We start from the raw sequence: 26,204 nt of genomic DNA, 5'->3' as shown, positions 1-26,204 counted from the left end.
CCTTCACACACCCCACCCGCAGACTGATACGCTTGTTCCCTTTGCTTGACTGCCAGGGAGAGGATTTATATCAAGATTGCTCAACTAGGAAATGTCGAGTTCCATACAATTCTAATGCTTGCTTTCTGTTACATTTTTGTTATTTCATCATCTTGACCTTTAACCTTTACATCGGGAGATCCTTTTGGATGAGTCTACCTTTGAATGATTTGTCTTTCAGTCTCAGGTTTAGTATTCTGTATCTCAAATTCTTTTAGATGCCTGGGCTAGCCTGCCTCCACTCTCACTGACCCGCTATCAATAAACACAGGGTTTGCTTAACAATAAGGCATATTCCGTTTTATTTGTGTACTCACTGAGATCTAAATAGAGATGTTTATAAGTGGAGTTCTCTATAGAGGTCCGAGCCAAACCACAACCTGGGCATTTCTACAGTACTTTGTCAATTGTTGTGCAAGTGATAGTGTCAGCTAAAATAACCCACTGGGGGAAAAGTGAGTTTTTATTGCTACAAAACTACTTCTAACTTAACCTTCCTCCCACACATATCACCCTTCTGGTCTCTCAATTATGGTTGGAGGCAGTAGTAGGAGAGTAAAAGTAACTCTAAAATTACTGACATTGAAATACAGTCTCTTAAGGCAATACTCTTGGTCAACAACATTTTATCAAAAAAGATGATCTTTACACATAGGCATGCAGTAGGCAGCGAGGAACCTACACTTCAGCAGTTGTATGAGCCAGGGATTAATGTTTGAGGTCTAGCTTCAGAAGAGTGCTCTCAACCTTGACTGTGCATGGGAATAACCCGAGGACTTTAGGAATACTAATTCCTGGGTTCCAACTCCAGAGATTTTGATTTAGGTAACCTCAGGAGATGGAGCGCAATCTGGTCACGGGGATTTTAAAGAGCTCTTTAGGTCATTCTAGTATGTAGCTAAGGTTTAGAACAATTAATCTAGAGCCTTGTTACACAAAGTGTCATCTGTGTGTCAATAGAATGAACATTACCTAGGAGGTTGTGAGAAATGCAGATGATCAGGCCCTGCCCCAGACCTACTGAATCAGAATCTACATTTTAAGAGGTGCCCTGGTGATTCATATGCACATTACAGTTTGAGAGGCACTGCTTTAGAAAAAGGGTCATCCCTTGAAAATCACACGCTGGAAAGAACACTAGCATAGTCAACCAACCTGCCCTTTGGCATTCTGGGTTTTCTAAAATATTACAAATAAACCCTATAACACCAATTGCAGAGGGAGTATCTACACCAGTCTAAGAAAGATGAACTCTCCCACTACAGAAAAATGAGGGGAAAAGGTAGACAGCTTAGCATGTAGCACTGTTTCTTTCTAGTCTATCTTGTAAGCTTGGATTCTACTACTGGTAGTCTTCAAAGACTCATGGATAAGGAAAGAGGTGCCAAAAGACTAAATAAAACAATGAATTTCCCCCCAAAGCAAGGAGAATCTACAAATGCTAGCCTAGTGAGTTTCATGTCGGTCCCCAGAAAACTTCTAGAATAGATTATTAAGAAGATGATTTCTGAGCCCTTAGAAAGAGACTTACTAATCACTAGGAACCAGCATGGGTTCATTAAGAACGAGTCATGCCACACTAAGCTCATTTCCTTTTGGATGGGCTTATAAGAGTAAGCTGCAAAAATTGCTTATCTGGGCTTCAGCAAGGATCTTGACAAACATTTCTGTGATGTCCTTTCAGACAAGGTGGAGAAATGGGGCCTAGCTGAGAGTATGGATAGTTGAATGTTTAACCTGTTAAATGATCATATACAAAATGTGTAGATTTAATGAATTATTGTAAACCCAGAAAGACTCTTGGATCAGGTTGAGATGTTGACCAAATTTAGGACTAAGACCAATCTTGGAGGGATATTTGTATACCTTGTATAACAAAAAACAACAGTGCTCATTGTTGTCATCATCCGGCCTTACATTGGCATATGCTTTTCTAATTACAAAGCACTTTCACGGATATTATTTCATTTCATTGTCACAACAACCCTGCAAAATTAGAATAGTGATTATGTCCATTTTACAGATAAGAAAACTGAGGTTGAAAGATTCAGTAATTTGCCAAGTGGACAAATACCTATAAAGATACTACATGTTCTCACTCATATGTTGGAGCTTAAAAAAATAGAAATCATGGAGATAGACAGTAGAATGATGGTTACCAGAGGCTGGGAGGGTAGTTGGGGGTGGGTGGGGATAAAGTGTGGATAGCTAATGGGTACAAAACTACAGTTAGGTAGAAGGAATAGGATCTAGCAGTTGATAGCACAATAGGGTGAGTATAATTAACAGTAATTTACTGTATATTTTAAAATAACTGAAAGGGTGAAATTGCAATGTTCCTAATACAAAGAAACACTAAGTGCTTAAGGTGACAGATATCCCAATTACTTGGATTTGATCATTACACATGTATCAAAACATCACATGTACCCCATAAATATACACAACTCTTATGTACCCATAATAATTAAAAATAAAAATGTAAAAATACTTTTAAAAGATGAATGTGAAAAAATCTCACTCTTACTCTAATGTAGTTGAGGCAAATATAAAGTTTTTTGTTTCAGCTTCAAAATTAACTGCATGAACTCAGAGTGAAGGCAAGGCTTAGCAGTAATTCTATAAAGGGCATGGCAGCTTTACTTAACTTCAAACTTAGTATGAGCCCACAGTGTTAAGTGGTTGCTAAATATGCTATTGAGATCTCAGCGGTATATTAATGAAAGTACAATGTCCATCACGTTGAAAGTGATAGTTTCTTTGTTTCCAAAGTTGATCAGAACATCTCTAAGGTACTGTTTTATTCTGATAGCTGCATTTCCAGAAAAAAAAATGAGGATGTTTTATCTGGAAAAGTGAAGACTTAAGGAAAAATTTTGTGTTACACATTTTCTATGGGTCAATGGGTATAAAAGCTGGAATGAGGCAGCTCTCAGGACACTAAGAAATTTCCTATTATAGTTACCTGATAGTTGAAGGACAACCATTCCTTACAGTTAGTAATGCCCCTACCCCACCCGCTTTCTCTAGAAGAGTTCAAGCAGAAGCTGGTCAGCTGCTTGTTTGGTATGTTGTAGAAAGTTTGTGCATCGTATCGTCTCTGGCGGCTCTTCCAATTCTAACATTTTCCAAGTCTAGAATTGCTTCACTGTATCTGGATAAATATTGTCAAGTCCAACTTTGGGCATCAGTTGATGAATTCCCCAAGACTGACTGTTGGGGTCAAAATGGAGCAATGGCTTGAGCAATGATTCTGCAAATTAAGGAATCATTGGCTAGTTTTGACAGGTTTCTTGCCAAGTGCCACCTTTTACAGGATTTGTCTCAAGCTCAGAATTATTTTTGGCCTCTGATGTACGTTCTGCTAGCCTGTGATTTCACGTACATTGTTCTTGGACCTTTTGCATATGGTACCAAAGATGGCCTTCTGAAGTAACCAGGGATTTTACCACAAAAGTCATCCTTCGTAGGCCAATAACTGACGAATGGCTTGAGTTTCTCCACAAATTCTTGAACTCCTGACCTCAGGTGATCCACCCACCCCGGCCTCCCAAAGTGCTAGGATTACAGGTGTGAGCCACCGTGCCCGGCCTGTCCACAAATTCTTACCACACCCAGTTGAAAACACGACTCTAGCCAGGATCCTGTAGAGTTAATTTACCACATAATATGATTGTTCTGGCTTACGGCCCATCGTTTGGGGTGGCAGGGGACCTGAGGGAGTAACTTTCTTCTCCAGGCCTGTTGCCACTAGTCATGTGGTTTTCTTTTCAGGAATTTCCCCAGAATGGGGACAGTCTTATCACATTGGCTCCCTCCTCAGCCTTGGAATCACTTTATCTCTCTTGGGGAGGGAATTTGAAAGTAGTTGGTCTACAGCAGAGTAGAGTAGCATGGACTTCTGGGAGGGAAGAAGAGAAATCAAGACTAAATTTGGGAATGCACAAGTCTTCCTTCTCAATAATCCTACAGGCCAGCTTCCATGCATAAGAAGTGGGGCCTGGATTGGATTCCCACAGGAGGGCTGCGGGTTTTGTTGGACAGTGATGATGAATTAGGCCAAGGCACCTCCTTCCCTTGAGAGTTGCAAGGTCAGGATCTCAGAGAAACCTGAGACAGCAGAACTTAGTGGTTATAAACACAATCTCTGAAGCCAGACAGCCTGGGTCCAAATCTTGTCCCTAACACTTGCTAGTTGTGTGATCTAGGCAGCTTACTTAACCTTTATGTGCCTCCATTTCCTCTTTTGCAAGGAATGTGAATGGTTATAGTAACTATCTCATAGATTTGTTATGAGGATTAAGATGCATAATAAATGTAAAGCACTAGAACAAGGTCTAACAAACGTAAGTATATATGTGTTTGTTCAATAAAATACGTAAAAGAGTAGGTTGAGAAGGTGGTCAATTTAGTAAAAAGTATCTATTGAATATCTACTATATTCCAGGTACCGTGCTGTCCGAGGTTTAGTGTGGGAGAGTCTGGCTTTGGAAGCAGGCAAACTTGAACTCTAATTCTAGTTCTGCCGTTGCCTCTAAGCTTGGTAACCTGGGAGGATGGTACTTAACCTCCCTGAGCCTCTGTGTTTTCATGTGTAAAATGGGGATAATAACAGCAAGGAATCTTACACAGGGTTGTTGTTAAGAGAACATGAGACAGTGCCTGTAGATCTGACACATAGAGAGGAGCTCACTAGGTGCTAATACATAACTTCCATAAGCTGGGATCTGTAAGATTAAACCCAACAAAAATAAATGTCAAGTCTATATTTTAGTTAAAAACCCAATTTCAAAATAACACATCACTTGCACAAGCAAAGGACAAGAAAGAATTGAATTGGCAAGAGCCTGTGTGAAAAAGAGCTGTGGATTTTAGTTGACCACAAGTTTCCTTTGAGCCAAAAGTGTGATCTGGCTGCCCAGGGCTAATGTAATTTTAGATGGCATTAATAGAAATGGTGAGTTGAGATTCCAGCCAGTGATGGTTCCCTGTCCTCTGTACTCTGTGCTAGCCAGATTGCTGCAGATGTACAGGACTTTATCCTACTTACAATATTCCTGGATGGACAATGACAAGTTCATTGACAAACTGTCCAGAAGTAGTGACCTGGGTTAGGGGGAATTGGCAAGTTCTTTCTTGAGGATGAGATGAAAATAATCTGGGGAGGGAAACACTAAGGCAATATTTGAAACAGTTCTTTCTTCTAGTGAAAATGTTTACAGAACACACCCCACATCCAATCTGTCAGCAAATTCTGTTGGCTCTTTCCTCAAATTATATCAATATTCTGACCATTTCTCATTGACTCTTCTGCTACCATCCTGACCTAAGCCAGCCTGTTTGGCCAGAATTATTACAATAGTCTCCCAGCAGATCTCTCTGCTGTCACTCTGGCCCCCTCTGTCTGCTCTCCAAACAGAAGGCTGGAGGGCCCTATTTAAATATATCTCCAGTGGCTTCCTATTTCATTCAGAGCATGAATCAAAGTCCTTATAAAGACCTACAAGGGTTTTCTGGGCCTGGTTCCTATTACCTCTGTGACTTCAACTCTTACTCTCTTCCTTGCTTACTACCCTTCAGCCACACACTCTTATACTCAAATTCCTCAAACCAGCCAGGCATTCTCCTATCTTAGGGCTTTTGCATCTGCTGTTCCCTGTGACCTAGATATTTGCACATCTTGCCCCTTCACGTCCTTCCAATTGTAATTCAAACATTACCTTATCAATGAGTTCTTCTCTACCACTCTTTTTAAATTGTCACAATCTCCCCCACAAAACACATCTCCGTATGTCATTTTTCTGCTTCATTTTTCATTACAGCATTTATCATCTAATATTCCATATACTTTATTACTGACTATATTAAAGGTTTGTTTTATACACTAGAAGGGCAGGGATTATTGTTTGTCTTTGTCACTACTGTATCCAATGCCCACAACAATATTTGGCATACAGACGGCAGCCAATAAATATTTGTAGAATAAACAGATATATAAAATATATCAAAGAGCTGCTCTGTTTAAATCTGGCAGGGATAGGGTGGGCATGCACTCTACCATCTCTGGAACCTGAGTAATTGAGAGTTAAGTACATGAACACGTTTGCACATGAATGCTAGCCAACCTCTAGAAGTACCACTGAGTGAGCACTACAGGATACGGGGAAGACAACTTCTGTTTTCCAAACTTTGGAGGATTATTATGTATAAGAAGTAGATTTCATCGGGGTTTCACCTTGAGTCAGAACTAGAGCTAGTGAGTATGAAGGGAATACACACAGGTAGATACGGGATCAGGAGAATGATTTGAGCTTTTCAGGTTGTCTGATGAAGTGGTGAGCTCTCTATCTTTGGAGGTGTACAAGAAGAAGCTGTATGTCTCTCCGTCAGTCTTGCTATAAAAAAAGTTTCTGAACTGGCTGAAGAATTGATTGGTCCATACCACCTTGACAATCTCTGTAGCTCTGAAATGCTAGAGCCAAAAGTGTGTGAGCCCAAGGAAGAGGGGTCATATATGTTTGTTTTCTACAACTTGGGAGAGGTCTTTGGCCTTTCTTCCTGGAGTCCCAGAGACAAATTCTCCTCTCAAAAGTTCATTCCATCCTAATTGCGATTCCATTTCCCAGAAATTACCTGATGCTGGGCTGATGATTAGTGGCCAGCCAGGGGTAAAGGGACTAATTCCCATGGCAACCAGGTTGAAAAAATTTACCTTGTGGAGAATTGTCAGCCATGAGCTACATTTGCATTATAAATAGATATTTAATTCATTGAGGTAGTTTGTGATGACTTCTGCATTATAAATAGGTACTAAATTTATATAGATAGCTCTGACAGCGAGTAGGAAAGTTAAACCCCAAAGCCATTCTTTGTCTTTAAGTACTTCAGAGTTAATTGGCAACTGTTTTTTTCCTTCGAAGACATGTAGAACGTGGCTCTCTAAGTGAACGAACAGTATATGTGAGTGTTTGCAGAAAGCTAAGTAACAGTCCAGTATCACAATATTTCTCACTATTTGTTTCACACTGTAAGATTTTTCAGAATTTTCCAAGTGCAAGAGTATCTCTGTTTGAATCCTTTTGACACAGGAGATCCCAGGTTCAGTGTCTCGATTTCACATGAGTCATTTCCTGTCATGTTTGTCTCATCGTCGCCCTGCTTTTCTAACTCAGAGCCATCTCAATATTTCAGTCCTTGGCCCTCTGCTCTTATCTTCCCATTTCTCTTTCCCTTGGTGAAAGCTAAAGCAATCAAGTTATCTCTTGCTAACTTACACAGCTGTGCTACTAGCCTTGACAATATACACTTTGGAACACCCAAAGATTGAAAAACAGAATCAGACCTGATCAAATGAGTTTTATCCAAAACCGAGGACCAACTCTTTCCAGTGTTCAAAATGTACTGCTTGATTGAGGGCTAGGGATGGAGAGTTTGAGGGAAAGAAAGTGGTGTTCAGCTGCAAGCAGCAATTAGTTTTGGCAAAATTCAAATGTAAAAGCACTTTTGAAATGCAATTTTTATAAATACTATAATAAATTAGTATACGATTCTATTAGTAATAGAATCTCATCAAATGGAAATCAGAGTGGGACTTTGTACTTCTACATTCCGAAGAGCTTAATACAAATTAGTCTATAATACTCAGAGAGTTTCATTCTGTAAGGATTAAGGGAAATGGGATGCGTTTTTTTCATTAACTTGCTGGATAAATATGCTTCCTAATGCAAGCATATAGAGGAGTTACTTTCTAAACTTTATTATAACCAGGGTTAAATAACTCACTAGGTGCTGTACCCTTGTACATTGCTCTATTGAACAGTGTTAGCTTAGAATTAAACAGTGTTGGGTGGCAAGTTTAAGTTCTTTAGGTTCAGATGTGAAGGGGTGATGACCCCCTCTCAGACCTGTAGGTCACTTATTCTGAGGTCTTTAAAAAGGTTCGAGGAACTAGATAAGCCTCCCTCCCCAATCCAAACAGCCTAATGGCCTAATGTGTACTGAATTCCCACTCATGGGGCAAGTGGCCTTCTAATCCAGGGGCAAAGGTCAGGGGCTGAAAATGGGAGCTAGTCCCCATTTCCTTATTTGGAATCCTGGGAGGTGACATTGGCAGGTCCCCTGTTCCAAACCATTCACCTCATCTGCTTACTGTTCTTGAGATCCCATCATTAGACGCACATTCCTTTGGGAAAACGGGACTCTTTAGGGAGGGGCAAAGTATCAGATTTGATTAATTGTTCATACTTAAGAATGAATTCATTTACACCCTGTGATTGCTAAGTAAGGTCCACAAAGCATGTTTTACCAGTTTCAAAGTTCTGCAGAGGGCCAATCCTGCTGTTTGAAAGCAGATGTACTATGGACCCAAAGGTAACATGGTGAAATGCATGTAATGTTGGTGTTTTTCCTCCTCAGGCTCCACTTGTAGAGAGTGTTGCCATTCATTCATTCATCGATGGAAGGGCAAAAGGATACTCTGGTCAGTGACTATGTGTCAAACCAAATTGAAAGTAGCTACTTTGGAGCCCCCGCCCCCTCCCCCACCCCCAATATTGAACAACTTTCTCTTTTCTCATAGCCCTGTACTCTCTTTTTCTGCCAACAAGGTCAGCTCCAATACACCATTTCTAAATTATTAGTGCAAAACAGACCAATAGAAGACCACAGCCATAGTTTTTGCAGTTAAATAGTGAATACTCTTTTTATTCAGAAGAATGCATTTTTAATAGAATTTCATGCGCCAGTAAATCAGTACAGTGAGGAGTTACAGGGGTGGGGACCCTGTCTTCAGAAAACATCTCACCCTGGCAGAGCTCTCAACTCCCAGAATCCCCTTTACCCAGCTCAGGTGATTAGAGACCAAGGAACAGCAGATGGGGCTGACTTGCAGGGTAACTAGTTGGATTTACAGGTCTCTGAGAGCAAGAGAGAGGAGAGGAAAGTTCTTGTAAAGGAGGAGATTATTATATGGGAACTGGCAGTTCCAGAGAGAATCTCTGAGAGCTTGAGGAACTAGAATTGGTGGGGGTGCCTGGTTCTCCTTCTTCTTGGTTACACTCTTCAAGGGCAATGGTCTGGTCTCTTCCGTCCATCTCTGATCGTCTATGTAAAGAAAAAGACATGAGTAAGGGAGGACTGAGAACCTGGAAACAGATTGCATGGTGAGGTTCAGATACCAGGGGAGCATTTGTTTGACTGTTTTTCTAGCACCACCGGGTTCACAGAAGGGGCCACGATGAGGCATTTATTTACCTGGTCCGCAGTCGAGGCCACTTCTTCCACTCTACGGCTAGCACTACCCCCAAGGCTACCACAACCACCACGATCAGGGTACTTCGGACAATGTTCCCCACAGTGCACTCCTGAGCAAGAGGCCCTGTGGTGATGAAAGAGGAGAAACCAAGGCCATGGAGATGAGTGTGTGTATGTTCTCCTTGATCTCTGGTATTGCCCCACACTCTGGCCTTCTTTAGGATTCACGTGGGAGCCGTGTGTTCAGACTACGGAGGGGGTGGGCTGTGGCAGAGTTTATGCTGAGGCAGAAGCAGCTCTCCTTTCCTTGGAGGAAAGAGGCCTGGAAAGAATCCCACTCACTATCTTCGAATACATTTGAGGTCCCACCTCCTCACCATCCTTAGGAGAAAGATGACACGCTTCAGGTCCCCAGCTCCAGAGCCCCTCCATTCTCCTGATTTGGGATGTCTCTGTGGGGACCGTCCCTGGGATCCCAGGTGTGTCACATCAGGACCATGGAGAGATTATTCTCTTACCTGCTGCCCCTACCAGCTCCAGGGGATCACTAGGCTCTGACCAGATATCAGGGTAGGCCTGTAGGCGGTAGCTGCAGCTGTAGTTTCCAATGCCTTTTCCTTCTGCATTGTTGATGACAAAGTCTCCATCCTCTGAAAACTGCTGAGGTGCTTCTTCTCCATCATGTTCTAGGACAAATTCAACACCTGGCAGGGGTCCTCGGCACTGAAGGGTGATGTCCTTCCCTAGCTTGAACATGGTGCTGGGCCAGGCTGACAGAGAGGGTTTAGGGGGCTTATCTGCAACCAGTAAGGACACAAAGTTAGAATAAATGACCCTGAACTTAGCCCTTTACCCCCTTATTGCTAACTGCTAAAAACTACAAAATCGTGACTCATACTGAAGTCTCCAGGACCTTACCAGTCACCCAGACCTCCAGGGAGTCACTGTGATATGAAGCTGCAAAGGGAGCCGAGTCCAAATAATAAACACAGCTGTAGATCCCAGAATCTTCACCTCTCACTGCTGGCATCCAGAAGTCAGCCCTGTACCCACTTGGCTTCTGTTGCTCTAAGGGCTCCTGAGTCCCCTTCTTCAACAGGACAAATGTTGAGTCTGGCAGTTCCCCTTGACATTGAAGAGTCATGTTTTCTCCAGGGGCCACCATGGGACCAGGCTGGGCTAATAGGCTGGGTTTGGGGAGTAAACCTAGAAGAAATGAACTCCTGGTCAAAGAGAAGAGACCACTTTCCCGTGCATCACCCCGGGGACTCTGTTCAATAAACAGAAAAGACAATTGGTTGCCTCTCCTTGAGCTCTCTGGAAATTATCTCCCATGAGGCAGTCTATTCCCTCCTTTCTATACTTTCATGCCCACTCAAGAGTCTCTTCCCATTACCTGTGACCATGAGTTCCAGGGTGTTGCTAGGTTGTATCTTGATAGAACTGGTCCAGTCAGGGTGGTAGCAGCAGCTGTAACGCCCCATGCTAGCAGCAGATATGTTGGTGATGGGGAATACCCCATCATTACTGGTCGATCCCCAGAGCTGCATTGAAGTGGCTCCTCCTTCTTTGTGCAGAATGTATCCTACTCCAGGGACTGGCCCTTGGCACCAGAGAGTAACATTCTGCCCCATGGGAACCACAGAACTGGGTTCAGCAAACAACCATGGTTTAGGGAATGTGTCTAGAAAGAGACCAACGTTGTAAAGTGGTGAGTTAAAATTTCCCAGTTCCTGCTTAAATTAACCCTTTATCTTTCTCCTCTTGCCCCTCTGAGGCCTAGCCTAGCCTTCCAGGAGGAATTACCCTCCCTAACCCCTACTCCAATGATTTCCATCCCAGTCCCATGTCTGGTCTGTCCTTACCAGTCACCCAGATCATAAGGGGCATACTGAGATATGACCCCCTGTTTGACATGGTTGTCTCATAGTAGATACAGCTATAGTTCCCAGAGTCCTCTGCTCCAACAGTGTGGAGAAGGAAGTCAGCTGAGTTCCCTGAGGCACTCCGGAACTGTAAGGGAACCTGGGCTCCCTCCTGCAAGAGGGCAAACCTCATGCCCTGGAAATTTCCTTGGCAGCGCAGGGTCACATTCTTCCCAGGAAACACCACGGGACCTGGCTGTGCCAGGAGAGTGGGTTTGGGGTAGAATTCTGAAATTAAAGAGACCACAGCATGAGAGAAACCCAGCCCTCATAGCCTGCAAATAGCTTTTTAAAGTGTTATTGTAAGACACAATATACGTTTGTTGCCAAAAATTAGAAAATATAGAAAAAAAAACAATGAAGGAAACACAATTCTACCACTCAAAGATAAGTATTTTTAATATTTCTTTGCCAGTTATTCTTTCTATACATTCCCACTTCCGTATAGCTATAACTGTTTACATAATTGGGACTCCACTGTATGCACGGTTGTGTAGTTTGACATTTTTCACTAAGCTTTATATGTAAGCATTTTCCTATAATGTTAAACAGTTTGAAAACAGGCATTTGTAATGGCTGCATAGTAGGCAGCTGACATTTCAAGGTCTTTTCCCTTTCTCTGAGAGCCATCCAGCCCACTGATCTCTGACGGCGCAGCTTACAGAAAAAGTGGACATTGAGCCTAAAGCTCAAGGCCAAGCTGCAAAACAGTACAGAAATAGTGCAACTTCAACAGAGCTCTTGGGATTGGACACCCCCATCTGCGTCATTGATTTCCCCAGAAGTGAATTGCTTGCCCTCCAACCTCCTTTGTTTCCTGTTCCTGTAATAATAACATGAGCAGCTGTGTGTCATGGACTGGTCACTATGGCCCAGCCACTGTCCTAAGCACTTTCTTGGCATGTTTTAGAAGAAACATTTCCTTCTCTCCCACTGACAGCCTTCCACCCACTGTCCCCGGGTTGGCACTACCTCTACCTGGAGCCCCCCCTCCTAACCTGTCACCACGAGCTCCACAGGGTCGCTGGGCTCAGACCAGATAGAAAAGTCATAATATCGGCAGCTGTAATTCCCTCCATCACCAATGCCCACCGAAAGGATTAGAAAGTGAGCTGCACTGGCCCCCGGACTTGCCCAGGACCTGTCACTGGATGCTATTTCACTTCCATCTTTGTAAAGAATAAAGCTCATATGCTGGTGGGGGGTGGAGCAATTGAAAGTCACTCGGGCACCAGGGGTGACCACAGGGCTGGCCCATGTCTTGAAGAAGGGCTTAGGGTACATTTCTAGAAGGCAAAACAAACAAAAAAAAAAAACAAAAAACAAAATACAACACAAACCAAATTAAGATCAAGAAAGAGAGAAAGCAAATATAGCAAATCTTGGTTCTAGGAAGCTTCTCTGCTTTCTGTAGTATTTCATTCAGAAGCAAGTGCAGTTAAAAAGTAAGGCAAATCCACTTTGCAGATGGACTTCTTACAAAGGGAGCCTTGAACCCCACCCCTCACTACCTCCAGATGAGTCCTCCATGTCATCAGGGCAGGCAATGGAGGCTAGTGAAAAGATAGAATTATGGGGGCTCTGCTGATTCTCTGAACCTCAGTTTGCCCATTTGGAAAAGGGGAAAATGGTACCTACTTCACCCCCATTGAAGAGTTGCTCTATGGTGAAGTGAGATAATTGATGTGAAAATAATTAGAAAAATTAAATCACCCTCCACAAACCCAAGCTATTAATAACGATTATGGCTATTAATATCGTGCAGCCAGAGGCCCTGGCACTCCCAGAGCCACGCCTGCCTGGCTCTAAGATTGGACACTGGCTCCCAGGACCAGCAGCAAAGTTTGCTGCAGGGAGAGGAGTGTCTGACCCAGGGCTTTGCCTCTCCCTCCACCCGCCCCCCTTCCTCACATACCCTTTTCAGCTCTACCTTTTATGACAAGCTCCAGGGGCTCACTGGGCTCAGACCACTTGAAGGGGCGTTTTGCAGTGTGAGTGCGGCAGCTGTAATTGCCTTCGTCTTTATCCTCCATTCTTTTTATTGTAAAGAAGGCTTCTCTTCCAACAGCACCAAGTTGCCGGACAGGTTCTTTCTTTCCCTCCTTATACAGAGCAAACCCCATGCCTGCCAGCCATCCTTTGCACTGGATTTGTAGTTCTTTGCCCCGGATTGGGGGGGAAGCAGAAATGACAGGTTTGGGGAGGATGTCTGGAAAACAGAATGGGATGAAAAAGGAGTTAGAAGTTTGCAGTTGCCCAGACGGGATACTCGGGGTCACTGTCAGCAAATAAAGACATTTATTCTGGGCTGGCCCTAGGCTCTTCCAGTCAGTCTCCTCACACTCTCCTTCCCATCCTGCCCCTCCCCCTACCCCCTAACCCCCTACCCTTTCAGTGCCCCTTCTCTCCTACGTGCAGCACAAGCCCGTTTGGTTTCAGGGTCCCTGTGAATTCATTCCCTCACTGCCAGGAGCAGTGTGGGAGTCCCAGGGGCACTGGGGATAACTACCGGAGGACCCTCTGCCTTTTCTTACCTGTCCCCACCAGCTCAAGTGCCTCACTAGGCTCCGATACAGCCATCTCCTCCCATGAATGGCAGTGGTAGCTCCCGACATGGCTCTGGGTCAGGGCGCCAAGGGGGAAGGCAGCCCGGACCTGCGCTGTGGCCGGGCGAGTTGCGATCCACCCGGTCCCATCCTTCAGCAACACAAATTCCTTAGTTGAGCCCGTAGGGCTTCTGCACCAGAGGGTTAAGTTCTTCCACGGGGCCAGAGGAAAGTTGGTCTCTGCCCACAGCTCAGGCTTAGGGGTTGGCATGAGTATTTCTAGAAACAGCAGAATTAATGGAGCCGTCCTCCCTCCTTCCTCCTCCCTTCCCCTCCCTCCTCCTTGCCCTTGAACCCCCTACCCAGATCACACTGCCCACCTCCCCTTGCAACCCAAATCCAAACCCTTTCCTTCTTTCCTTCCTTCCTCAGGTGCTGGGGAAAGGGGAAGCTAATGTCTTATAGCTGAGCCTCAGAAAAGTGCAGAAGCTTGGAGGAAATTTTGTAGGCAGAAAGGCAAAGTTGGAGGCTGAATTTTGCCAGCAGCTTTAGCAAGTGCCCCTTCCTGGCTGTCCTTCCCTCCCAACCAGTCACTCCCTGGCCAATGACACTGACACTCTGTAGTTATTTCGGATCTCCAGGGAGGAATGTCCCAGTCTGGAGCAGGAAAAACTCACCAGTCTCTTCTGTCAATACCCCATTGCACAGTCCTGCAAAAGAAATTGCTGCCAGGGCTCAGCCCCCTCCCCCACGGCACTTCACCCCGGCCTTCTGCCCAGGCCCCTTCCCCCACTTGTACTCACCACAGCAGAGAAGGGCCGTGACTATGAAGAGCATGGTGACCCCTTGAGCTGTTCCCAGCAACCAGGCTTCTCTAACGAGACCAGAAAAGAGATGAGAGGAGTTGCTGGGATTAGGGGGAGGGTGGAGGGAAGGGGGCGGCAATTTATGTCATTGGCTTGCTCGCTACCCAATGGGGACTGGATATGGCCAGGATCATGGGATATAATCTTTTCTGATATCGATGACTTTTCTGTTTGAGGGCCTTACTACCTACAAACCTCTTACGCTGTCATGGCCCATGTGCCCCCCTGCCCCCTCCCCACTCCCCAGCCTATATCGTATGTCAGCTCCCCGTGGCCCCTGATTAGGCTGTTGCTGGAATTGAGATGTCAGATGTGAAAATGCCTTTGTATTATCTGGAGCTCTCAGAACCCCTGGAGCTGAGTGTGATCGGCAGCTCTGGGTTGTGGGTGTGGGGGTGGAGGGAGAAACCGTGAGTGTTTCTCAGTCATCAAGTTTAAGTTTGGAAGCAGTTGTTATGGCAGTATTGGTCCTCAGACAGACCCACCTGCCTCACCTGCCTTTGTTATGGAAGGGTTGCCTAGGCAGCTGTGATGAATTACTAGAAGATTGTCAGTGCTGAGCTAAGCTTTTTCAGGAGTAGAAACTCTCTCCTCTCACCCAGATTATAACTAGAAATGTGCAGCAGCTTTGGGTTATGGGACCTGTAGAATTAGATGATATTAACCCAAAATCCATTTGACAATTTTTAGTTAGAAAACACTGACCATCCTTCCTGGTCAAGAAAACATGATTTTCAAGCTGCTTTCTCCTAAATCTGGTTTCTGATCTTATTATTTGATGCAGTGTTGCTAGGCTGGGGTGGGGCAGCCTACATTTTTTTTTTTTCTCATCACTGGCTTGGAAATTACTCTAATGAGTACAGGACCCAGGACAGGTTCCAGAAAACAGAGCTTGACCCCCGCTGAAACTTTTTGAAAACTAAAAGGGTGGTGGTTTTTGCAGAAGGCTTACATGGCTCCTTTCTGGTTGCCCAAGCATTCTGTCCCTCAGATTCCAGTGGAAAACACAGACACACGTAATCATAATCCATTGTGCGTTGAATACTCCCAGACAAGCTGTAACCACAGTTGTGGGGGCGGGGGTGGGCGCAGCCAGAAGCAGGGAGTAGGGGGAAGTAGACAGGAGCTAACACCCCGACTGGGTCAGAAGTGGTCATTTCTCTCCTTGTTCCCAGCAGAGTAGCCTGAGCACAAGCCATGGGGATGAGAGAGGCAGATGGCCCAGAGGACGCCATAGAATCAAAGGAAATGGCAGGAGAATCTGTTTGGTGTGAGTTTGTGAGTCAGAGGAAGCAGTCTGATTCTGTTGCCTCATTCAATGCCACATCAAATGCCCATCCAGGTCAAGTTTATATTCCCAGAATGCTCTTCACAGGTGGTTGGAGGCCACAGTGTCAGAGACTGGTTACTAAGGCAACTAGGATGGAACACAAGGCTTAATAGCTCTTGAGAGCTAGGGATAGGGTGAAAAGTTGGGATAGGGTTGGATAACAGCCTGGGAGACAGGACAGCATGGCTTCTTACAAGAGGAAAAATCCAGAACAAGTTAATGAGGGAGACATCAATCATCTCTGAGGGGCAGGATGGATTGTGAGGGAGATTTGGGCACCCTCCCGGGGGGATGTCAGTGAATGCAGTTCTGATTATTCCTCCTGCCTCTGAGAACTATGCATTTCTGCACCCTCTGGCTTGAGTGTTAACCCCTCTGTGAGGTGAAAGAGACAGCTGGGATGAGAAAGTCTTGTTCCCTAAGCCCAGAAGATGGGAGTGCTATAGGGTGTGCCTCTGTGGCTTGTCTCGAATGGGGCATGACTCATTCTTCAGACTCTGTTAGGTTGGGGAACAGGGGGCTGACACCAGACAGTTACCTGATTCTGAGTCTCCGACACTTCCACCTTATCCACAGCACAACCAACAGCAAGGCAACAAGCTGCATGATTAGGGACAACCTGATAGCTTCATTCAGAAAGTAATTCCAGGTGAGATAGCCTGTGACCAGAGAAGACCAGAATCAGAGGCTTTGATGGGGACAGGGGCAGGTGAATACATTCATGGGGTGAGGACGATCTGGTTACTGAGAGTGCTTATATTGGGAAGGTGAGGCAGAAGTGGCCTTCCTTTTCTCGGAGAATGGGGGCCTTGAAAGTATCCTGCTAGCTGCCTTTGAGGAATTATGAGACCACCCCAGGGGAAGGGTGCTGAAACCCAAGGGCTCTGATTTTCAGGTCCCTGACTCCTCGTTCTACATCTTTCTGGGTACTGATCTTGGATCCCTGGGGTATGGAGGGGCATTTTTCTGAAGAGTTATCCTCTCACCTGCTGGCCCCATCAGCTTCAGGGGCTCACTGCGATGTGACCAGATGTTAGGCTGTGTCTCTATGCGATAGCTGCAACTGTAGGTCCCTGTGCCTTTCCCGTCCACATTACTGATGATGAAGTCTCCATCCTCTGAGAATTTTTGGAATGTTTCTCTTTCTTCCCATTCCAGAGAAAATTCCAGTACTGGATGAGATACTCGGCACTGAAGGGTGATGGCCTTCCCGAGCTTGAACACAGTGCTTGGCCAAGCTGACAGGGAGGGTTTGGGGGGTTTATCTGAAACCAATCCAGAGACCAGAGTGAGAAGTAACCTCAAACCCAGTACCCGCTCCCCCAGAAAATGTTTTTGAACTCCCCATTTGCTCTTCTCTTCCTTTCCACTTCCACTTGGTCAGTGGCTTCAAGATTTGACTGTGCATTGGAATTCTTTTGCCTACCTTTTGGTGCTCTAGAGATTCCTGGTTCCCTAGCTTCAATCAGGAAGACCTCATACCTGTAAGCTTCTCCTGGCCTAAACAATAATAATTTTCCCAGGGGTTACAATGAGGCTGTTCCATACTGAGAGGTGGAGGGGGAGACAAGGTTCCTAAAGTTTTTGAAGAAAGTTCTACATCACCTTCCGTGTGTGTGTGTGTGTGTGCGCGCACATGCATGTGCATGTATGCATTTTGCTCATAACTCTCAGAGGATAAAAGGCTACTAGCTCCTTCTTACAGCACCACAGTGATGATAAAAACAAACAAGTTGATAACAAAAAGAGTTGTTAACACTTGCCTACAACCATAAGCTCCACGGTGTTGTGTGATGGCATCCTAATAGAGGTCTTCCAGGTGAGAAGATAGTGGCAGCTATAGATGCCAGTATCATTGTAGGTTACATTGTTGAGGATGAATGATGTGTTGTTATCGATGCTGGTGGCGTCCAAAAACTGAAGTGGTTTGTCTTCTCCTTTCTTATAGAGTGCAAGACCCACTCCATCCACTTGTCCTTGACACCGTAGGCTCACATTCTGACCCATTTGGACCACAGGACTGGGCCGAGCAAGTAGCCAGGTCTTGGGGAAAGTGTCTAGGACAAGACCCAGAATATAAAGCACTAATGATTTCCCTTCCTGCTCCCACTCCTTAAGATTCTTTTCCTCCTCTTCCTCCAGACCACCCTTGGAAAAACCTGCCTACACCCAGTTTTACAAATTCTGTTCCCTTCTCTACTGTTAGCCCTGGTCACATGATTAGGTTCTCCAGGGGCACAGAGGGAGATTCATATCCTTAGCCTTTAACCTAAGATCCATGGCATACCCCTCTCTTACCAGTTACCCATATTTTCAGGACATCGCTAAGGAGTGAACCTCTGTATGACCCGTCATAGTAGAAACAGAGGTAATGTCCAGTGTCTTGGATCTTCAAAGACCGAAAGAAGAAATATGCCTCATTTTTTATTGTCTTCTTGTGGTAAAAGGACTTCTCCAAGTCTTCAACCCTCATTAGAGCAAAGGTCATTCCATAGATTGGCCCTTGGCACCTGAGATTCAGGCTTTCTCCAGGTGCCATGATGGGCCCGGGATGAGCTGTCAAAGTTGGTTTGGGGTAGAGTCCTACAAAGGGAAGAGACCCTGAAGTTAGAGGCAGGATGATTCTTTCCTGTTGTCTTCTGTTTTCCTTTCTTAATTTCTTTAAAGAAGAAGTGGTAGCTGAAGTTTACCTTCTCTTCCCGCTCCCTTCCTTGGATCTCTGCCTCTATAACACAATCAAGGGTAGATTCACTTATGCCCCTTTTCTCTCTCAAGAATCTATCAGCTTCACTGAGCTCTAACCACATACACGGGTGTATCTCAGTGGAAGATCTACATCCATAATTCCCTGTATCTTTAGGTCTCTGAAATGCCAGATGTAGTTCTTTCAACCACCAGAAAAAAAAAACCTCTGAAAAATGACATTGATTTCATCTTTGCAGAGCATGAATGCCACTGAAGTATTAAGGAGAGCACTTGAATACATTAAGCTCATTTAAGACAGTACTTCCACAACAAGACTAAAAGAAGCTAATAAGGAGGGTTTGGCCAGTAAGTCTGCAACCCAAAGAAATCTCTGTTACAGGGCCACACGTTCCTTTCCATGGATTGTTTCTCCAAGGAGATTGTACACAAAAGTGGGGGCAAACCTGACCTCCTACCACTCCTTCCTACCCCTACCCCAATGCCAGCCACACTTATCTATTCATTATGGAAGGATCAGCTCTGTCACATGCTCACTGAGCATTTAGTATGCATCAAGCATCATATAGGTCTAGGCGTATATGAGTAAAGAAGACAGTCTCCGCTAGCAAAAAGCTTATGAACCCGCAGGGGATACTGGTGAACAGGTAACTACGGAAGTGTGTGTTAGTGGAATCTATGCTGAAAGGGCATGAGTACAGCAAACATTCATACACTCAGTTCAAACAGGCAGTTTTTTGTTCTTTGATCCTCAATAAAAAGCTATACTAACAAAATCAATATCTACATTTATTGAGAACTTATATGCCAGGCACTGTACATATATATTTAGGCAAATCCTCACAACAACCCTGTGAGGTAGGCATTATTGTTATATCAGTTTTGCAGATCAGGAAACTGAGGCACAGAGAGAAGCATTACACAGTAGATCAGATAGATGCTGTTATCCCATTTTTAGAGTAGAGGAAGCCAAAGCACAGAAAAGTGAAGTGACTTGCTCAAGATCACACAGGGAGGCAGTGTCAGAGAAGGAACTAGAAACCAGGATTACTGCTTCTAAGTCTAGGGTACTTTCTGTAACACCACAGCTTTTCCCAAGCCTAATTAGCTGAATGGAGAGACTAAAGCAAATGTGGCCAATTCCATCTAGAAACCTCCAGGCCATGAAGTGGGGGAGTAGAGGCTGGGGCATTTCTGGCATTTCACATTTTTGGGAAACTTCTTCTACATTTAGAGATTGGCGCTGCCTTCCTAGCTCTACTGATAGGGAACCAAGGTGATTTATAAAGCCATTTCTAAAATATGAGCTATCAAATTATTTGTCATTTGTTTTCTTTGTTTTTCCTCACCAACACTAGCAATCCATTCTGTTTTCCACACATAAAAATAACAATTACAAGTAAAATACATTTGCAAATTTAAAACTCCATTTATAAGACTGCAGTTGCAGTGCCTGGCACATATTAGGTGCTCAATAAATACCAGTTGAATTAATGAATGAATGCATGATATTCAACAAGTAGAGAACAACAAAGCTGTGATGAGCTGAAGCTGCTGGCCAGTTGGCTGGGCTCCTTCACTAGCCAAATGATTGGCTCCCATACATCTGCCTTGCAGTATGTGTGATTCTAATTTATATCTGAGTAAAATGCCAAAAGACTCTAGCTCATGGGGCCTTGCAGGGCCTAGGAACTGGCTGAGGAAAGTAAAATCAGAAACCCTAGCTCAACCAGCCATGATCCCTGGGACAACAATTGCCAGACGCCAGCAGCCACGGCCACACCCACCTGCTACAACCAGCTTCAGGGGATTGCTGGGCTCTGACCACAGGGTGGGGAGCATCTGGATATGAGTGCGGCAGACGTAAACCCCTTCATCTTCAGGTGTCAGGTTGTCAATGGAGAATATGGCCATTGTCCCAGTTGGGACTTGGTAATCCACAGGCTCTGCATATCCCTCTTTAAACAGCATAAATACCAAATCCTGCAGCCAGCCATGGCAGAGGATGTTAACATTACATCCACGAAGAGGAGGGGTCTCGGCCTGGATCCAGAAGATGGGCTTAGGCAGCTGGCCTGGAAGGACAGAATGAACTGGAATTAGGTAAAGCAAGAATAATACTGTCTAGGGAGCAGCAGAGGAGAGCTCTACCTTAATTGAGGCTTCCCTGTTTGATCCTTGTTTGTCACCCCTCCTTCCCCCATCTCTGCTCTAGAGTCTGCATCCTCCCTCTGCATTGCCCAATACAGAGTAGGGCCTTATTTACTAACTGTGGGAGGTGTGCTTGCATGCATTTGAGAAACAAACCCTGCCCTGTAAGGCAAGTCTGAATCTCAGGAGCTGGAGTTGATTCTTGAGTATCTCTGTCTTCTTACCCGGTGCCTCCAACTCTAGAATTTTACTGGGCTTTGACCAGCCTGTCTCCTTCCAGTAGCAGCAACGGTAAAGACCTGCATTGAATTCAGTAAGGGCACCTAAAAGGAATGAAACTTGGAAGGTCTTGTGGGAAGGGTGGATCCAGGTCATCTGTGTCTTATCCTTCAGCAGCAGGAACTTGCTTGATAGCCGAGAGGGGCTTCGGCACCAAAGTGTGATGTTCTCCCAAGGGGCCTGGGGGTAGTTGGACTCTATCCACAGCTCCGGTTGAAGATCCATCACTGTCATTCCCGAAGATCAAAAAGATGTGAGCAGTTTAGCCCTCTCCCTCCCACAACATGTCCCACAATGGCCCTTAAAATTAGCCGGGACCCAGATCCCTCATTTTGTCTTCCCTTGGGGACAGGAGTGGGCTCCTGTGGGGCATCGTATAGGAACCCCAAAATATTTGGTCAAGGGGTTCAAATGAGTTGGGGAATAAAGTCTAGTGGTTTCTTTTTCATCTGAGATAAAGCTTTTCACCATGTCATAGGAAACCAAGTCCTCTGATTCGCAATCAGCCCAATCTATCTCTGGAATCTCAGGGTATTGCGTCCGGGGTCATGGAGACATGCCAGCATCTTGGATCCTTTAGGAAGGAGGTGCCTGAGAGGGCAGAACTCACTTACCTATCGATGTCATACCCAGACTCATCCCTGAAAAGAGAGATTATGATAAAGGAGGGCTCCCTTGTTGTCTCTGCCCTGCACTCAAACCTCAGTACTGTCCTCTCCCACCCCTAATTAGTGGGTACCTGTGACAGGGTCACTTGCCCCTCACCCCTTCCTTGTACTCACGAATGCAAAAGAGCAAGATAGTGAATGTCTGCAGCATGGTGGCTCCCTCCCCTGGTCTGTCCAGGGTCACGGGGCCTCTGGTGCTGGTTGTGCGCTCTGAGTCTTGAAGAATTTTTCTCCTCAGCAGGTGGTAGGATCTAAAAGCAGAATTGTTTTTACTCAGAGGACTTGTCCCGCTCCTTAAAGTTTAGTTTAGATGGCTAAATTGCACTTGACAGCCCTACATTGTGCTCCCTCATGGGCATGCGGAGTATTACAAGGTCATCGGCGGCTTCTTCTCCTCGCTCCTTTCCCTCACTTCCCCATCCTCCCACTCAAGGTCTTTGTTGGTATCGAAGACGTCAGATTTGTTGAAATACGGATTTGTCTCTGGGATCTCAGAGGCCCGGAATAGCCTGCAGAAGCTCCACAGGATGGGGGAGATGGGAGGTACAGAGTCACCTTTTCAGAGATCCTTTTGCATATATGTATATTGAGTCCTTCAAAAACTTAGGAGAGGAGGCATTACTACCATTCCCATTTTACTGATGAACAAATTGAGGCTTAGAGAGGGTATATAATCTGTGCAAAGTCAAAAGTGATTAAATATTAGAGCCCAAATTAAAATCCATGTTTAACTCCGCGGCCTATGATCTAAAACAACGATTTAAGCTCCCAGACGCACTCTTCACTCCCTCTTCACCCTCCCTCACTTCTCTCAGTTCATCTCTTGGATATCCTTCGCTTCCGTAGAATGCTTTAGATCCAATGTTGCTCTCATTCTTGTCTCCTACCCCTAAAAGCTCCATACCCCAGTGTCAAGCATGTGTTAGAAAATCAAGCTGCTTGAGTTAATTTACATAAAGTGTAAATGATTCTTTGGTTGCCCTTAACTTCTAAACAGTTTTGCTGATTGCCTCTAAGGGAAATGAAATTGTTTGAATTTCAGGAAATACGGCAAAGATATTTGAGTTCAGGGAGGCTTTCCATTCTCCCGGAGCAAAGTCATTATTTACCATAGGCCTTGCATATACATAAGGTAGACTCTTGAGCTTTCATGCCTCTCTCCACCTCCCCCCACAGTAACCTTTCACCAAGGAAAGGTTTGTCCCAGTCACACAAACTCAAGCTAATTCTCTTCCACCAACTCGCTACTGGGAGTCTGAAGTCCTGGCTAACTCCAGCTGTTATTAAATCTTAGCGCAGAAAAGTGAAGAAGAGGCAGCTCCCAGAATAGAGAAAGGGACTGATTTTGCTTTTCCATACTGACCTCAGCCTCCACCTTGCCCCAGTGCTAACACTTGGTAAAATGGAGGAGCAGGAAGAGGAGGGTGTTTCGTGTTCAGAATATCTGGACTGTACGTAACAAGTGGGCAGTCAGAAATTCAAGGCAGCCTAGGTCCATTGTTCACTTTTCACTTTGTATCGAGAGTTTTTCAGATTACCCGCTCTGAATTTTCCTTATCTGTAAAGTGGGGGAGTAATATGGACCTAACATTGTTGTATTGGGTTAGAGATAATGCACGTACAGTGCCAGGCATATAGTGAACATTACATTTTTAAAAGGTGCTTATTTTTTCTTCTTTTCAAAGGGGGCATCAAACTGGTGTTGGACCCTAAATATGCCCTTTCCATCTCAGTCCCTAAGGTCCCTTGCTCCCATTCCTCTCGAGGCCAGGACAAAGCTTGGATGCCACCCTGTTGCTTTGTTACCTGGGGCTTTGGGCCAGGAGTTTTTGGGGGAAGCTAGGTTCCACTGCCAAGGAAGAGGTTCAACCTGGGATTACACCCAGGTGCCATCTGAGGTGTCAGCCTTGCCACTTGGACACCTAAACCAGGGTCTTTGCCTACTGGGGGATTGAGGGGAGTCAGGGAAGCTGGGCTTTTGGGCATGGCTGATCACTCCTCAATCACTAAGGAAACTGTACCATTTACATTCAGCCCAAATGATGAATCTTATATCGGGGGAGCGTGAGAACGGGCCCCCAGGGTCAGGTTAGTTGGCCACGCCCATTTTGGCCTTTCACCCCCCCCACCCCCACCCCCAACTTTGGCTGCCTAGCCATTTTACCCTTCCCTTCTACTCCACCCCAAGCACTTTCCCCACCCTTAGGCAGCGCCGCAGTGCTTTTGAGGGTGACATATCCGAAATGTCTAATGGCTCGCCCCCTGCATAGCTTTGAGGGCTCCAGGAATCAAAGGGGTTGGGCTCGGCGGGGTGCCGGGTACAGGCTCCACTGAGGGTTTGGAGGGAAGGTTGAGAAGGAAAAGGGGAGATATCTACAGTGCCCAGAGATTCTCAACGAGGCAGGTCTGGGATCCGGGGAGGAAAGGAGAAAGGCAGGAATGAAGGGGGTGGGGGGACAGACTGGGGAGCAGTTTGATTTACGGCAATTAATTACAGCAAAAAGACTCTTTCGGGGTTTTGTTTAGGATCTGATGGCCAGTATTTAATCCTCAGCCACTGAACTATGCGCTCATTTGCAGGTACTTACGGTAGTTGAAGGCCCGCTCCGATGTTGGAGATTCTCCAGTGAGCTCCTCCAGATGCAGCAAAGTGCCCGGCATGAGGAGAGCTGTCTAAGGACAGCCTCCCCGGCTCTGAGCCCCGCCTTCCTCTCTCCGCCGCCTGCCTGCCGGCCCGCCCCAACCTCCTCCCCTCCCGGCGCCAGGCTCTGGGAGCCCACCTACAACAACTCTGCCTGGCACCTGCAGTCCTCTGACGACGGGGATTTCTACGCCCCTCCCAGCTCCCCGCCTCTCTCTGGACTCCCTGCAGAGGTTGCAGGAGCCAAATTCAGGCCCCTACCCACTCGCCTGTAGCTCAGAGTTTCATTGGGTCACAGTATTCTGGCGGGGAGAAGGCCAGCTCTCAAGATTTGTAGATCCCTCTCTCTAGCTCCCCAATACCTTTATCAGGATCTCAGATCTTCCCCTGCCCATTTAACGCCGCATTTATGCATAAACATCACCATCACAGTTTAAGTGCCTACTATGTGCCCCTGGGCCCTGGGATCCATTATTTCTAATCTTCATAGTAACTCTACAACATAAGTGTTGCTCCTCTCAATTTTACAGATAAGGAAACTGAAGTTCAGAGAGGGTTAAGTAACGTGGACAGCCTTCAAAGTCCAGCTTGCGGTAAAAGCCCAGGCTTTTAGAGACATACATGTTTAGATTTTAGTCCAGATTTTACGTTCAATAGCTGTGTGACCTCAAGCAAGTGAATAAACTCTCTGAGTCCCAGTTTCCCCATCTGTAAAGTTTCAAAAAAAAAAAAAAAAAAGCGCAGCAGAACCTATTTTTCAATGGGATGATGTAAGTAAAACTCACAGCACAATAGGTCTAGCACATAGTAGGTGCTCAATAAATGGTAGTAGTTGCTGTTGCTACCAACACTACGACTACTACTAATCTGTAAGTCCTTCCTCAACTGTCTTAGAGTAACATGATTTTGATAATATAGAGCAATCTTTCACAAATCTTGACCATGAAAGACTTTTTATAATGATAATGTATGAATAAGACATGAATCAAAGCTCCTGACATGTAACATATGATGAGATTGAAGTATAGCATCCAATGGAATAGAAATATCAACATCATAGACTAATTGGCTATCAAATAGCCAAATTTTTCTTTATGTACATTTCTTGTTTTTGAGATGGAGTCTTACTCTGTCGCCCAAGCTGGAGTGCAGTGGTGTGATCTCGGCTTACTGCAAACTCCACCACCCAGGTTCAAGTGGTTCTCCTGCTTCAGCCTCCCAAGTAGCTGGGATTACAGGTGTGCGCCACCACAACAGGCTAATATTTGTATTTTTAGTAGAGACGGGGTCTCACCGTGTTAGCCAAGCTAGTCTGGAACTGCTGACCTCAAATGATCTGACTGCCTTGGCCTCCCAAAGTGCTGGGATGACAGGTGTGAGCCACCATGCCCAGCCCTTTATGTACATGTTTTACATGCATAAAAGATTACAAATTATCTAATGAAAAACACTTTGTTCAAGAATAAACTATGAAAAAATAAAGTAACAGCTCTCTTAAGGGGCAAATTGATTACCATATCTTCATGCATCAGGTGATATCAATTGTAGCTTCCGATATAAACTTCAGATTATTGTTTAATGAATAGAATAGCCATATGAATACAAAGATGTGTTTCTGGGCAAGTTATTTAGCTTCTTCAAGCTAAATAGGAGATAATAATTGCACTTACTACAATGAAGGGTTTGAGGTAGAATTAAATGGAAACCTTCCTGTAAGTCACTACATAGCACCTAGGACTCAGCAAGAAGCCATTGATTCAACACATATGTTAAGTACTTACTTATGGCAGGGATTGTTTTGGAT

General features: G+C 45.1%; 1 protein-coding gene across 1 annotated transcript; it reads right to left on the bottom strand.

The window, feature by feature from the left end:
- Positions 1 to 8,719: 8,719 nt before the first annotated feature.
- On the bottom strand, positions 8,720 to 24,440 carry IGSF1 (immunoglobulin superfamily member 1). The gene is made up of 20 exons (XM_012458759.2): positions 24,348 to 24,440; positions 21,874 to 22,010; positions 21,706 to 21,732; positions 21,037 to 21,318; positions 20,449 to 20,736; positions 18,257 to 18,541; positions 17,722 to 18,015; positions 16,945 to 17,223; positions 16,497 to 16,617; positions 14,566 to 14,636; positions 14,440 to 14,472; positions 13,751 to 14,041; positions 13,147 to 13,425; positions 12,215 to 12,502; positions 11,157 to 11,444; positions 10,688 to 10,975; positions 10,210 to 10,497; positions 9,810 to 10,088; positions 9,292 to 9,415; positions 8,720 to 9,141 (listed from the first exon to the last, which is right to left on the bottom strand). The coding sequence occupies exons 2-20, from the start codon at positions 21,908 to 21,910 to the stop codon at positions 9,003 to 9,005; spliced, it is 3,981 nt and encodes a 1,326-aa protein (XP_012314182.2). The 5' UTR covers positions 21,911 to 22,010; positions 24,348 to 24,440; the 3' UTR covers positions 8,720 to 9,002.
- Positions 24,441 to 26,204: the final 1,764 nt, after the last annotated feature.

This window comes from Aotus nancymaae, unplaced genomic scaffold (assembly GCF_030222135.1).
Source record: "Aotus nancymaae isolate 86718 unplaced genomic scaffold, 86718_ANA_hifiasm-v0.15.2.pri h1tg000004l, whole genome shotgun sequence".
NCBI classification, from domain to species: domain Eukaryota; kingdom Metazoa; phylum Chordata; class Mammalia; order Primates; family Aotidae; genus Aotus; species Aotus nancymaae.
Note: the sequence above shows the minus strand (reverse complement) of the source record. Positions and strands in the feature narration are given on the sequence as shown.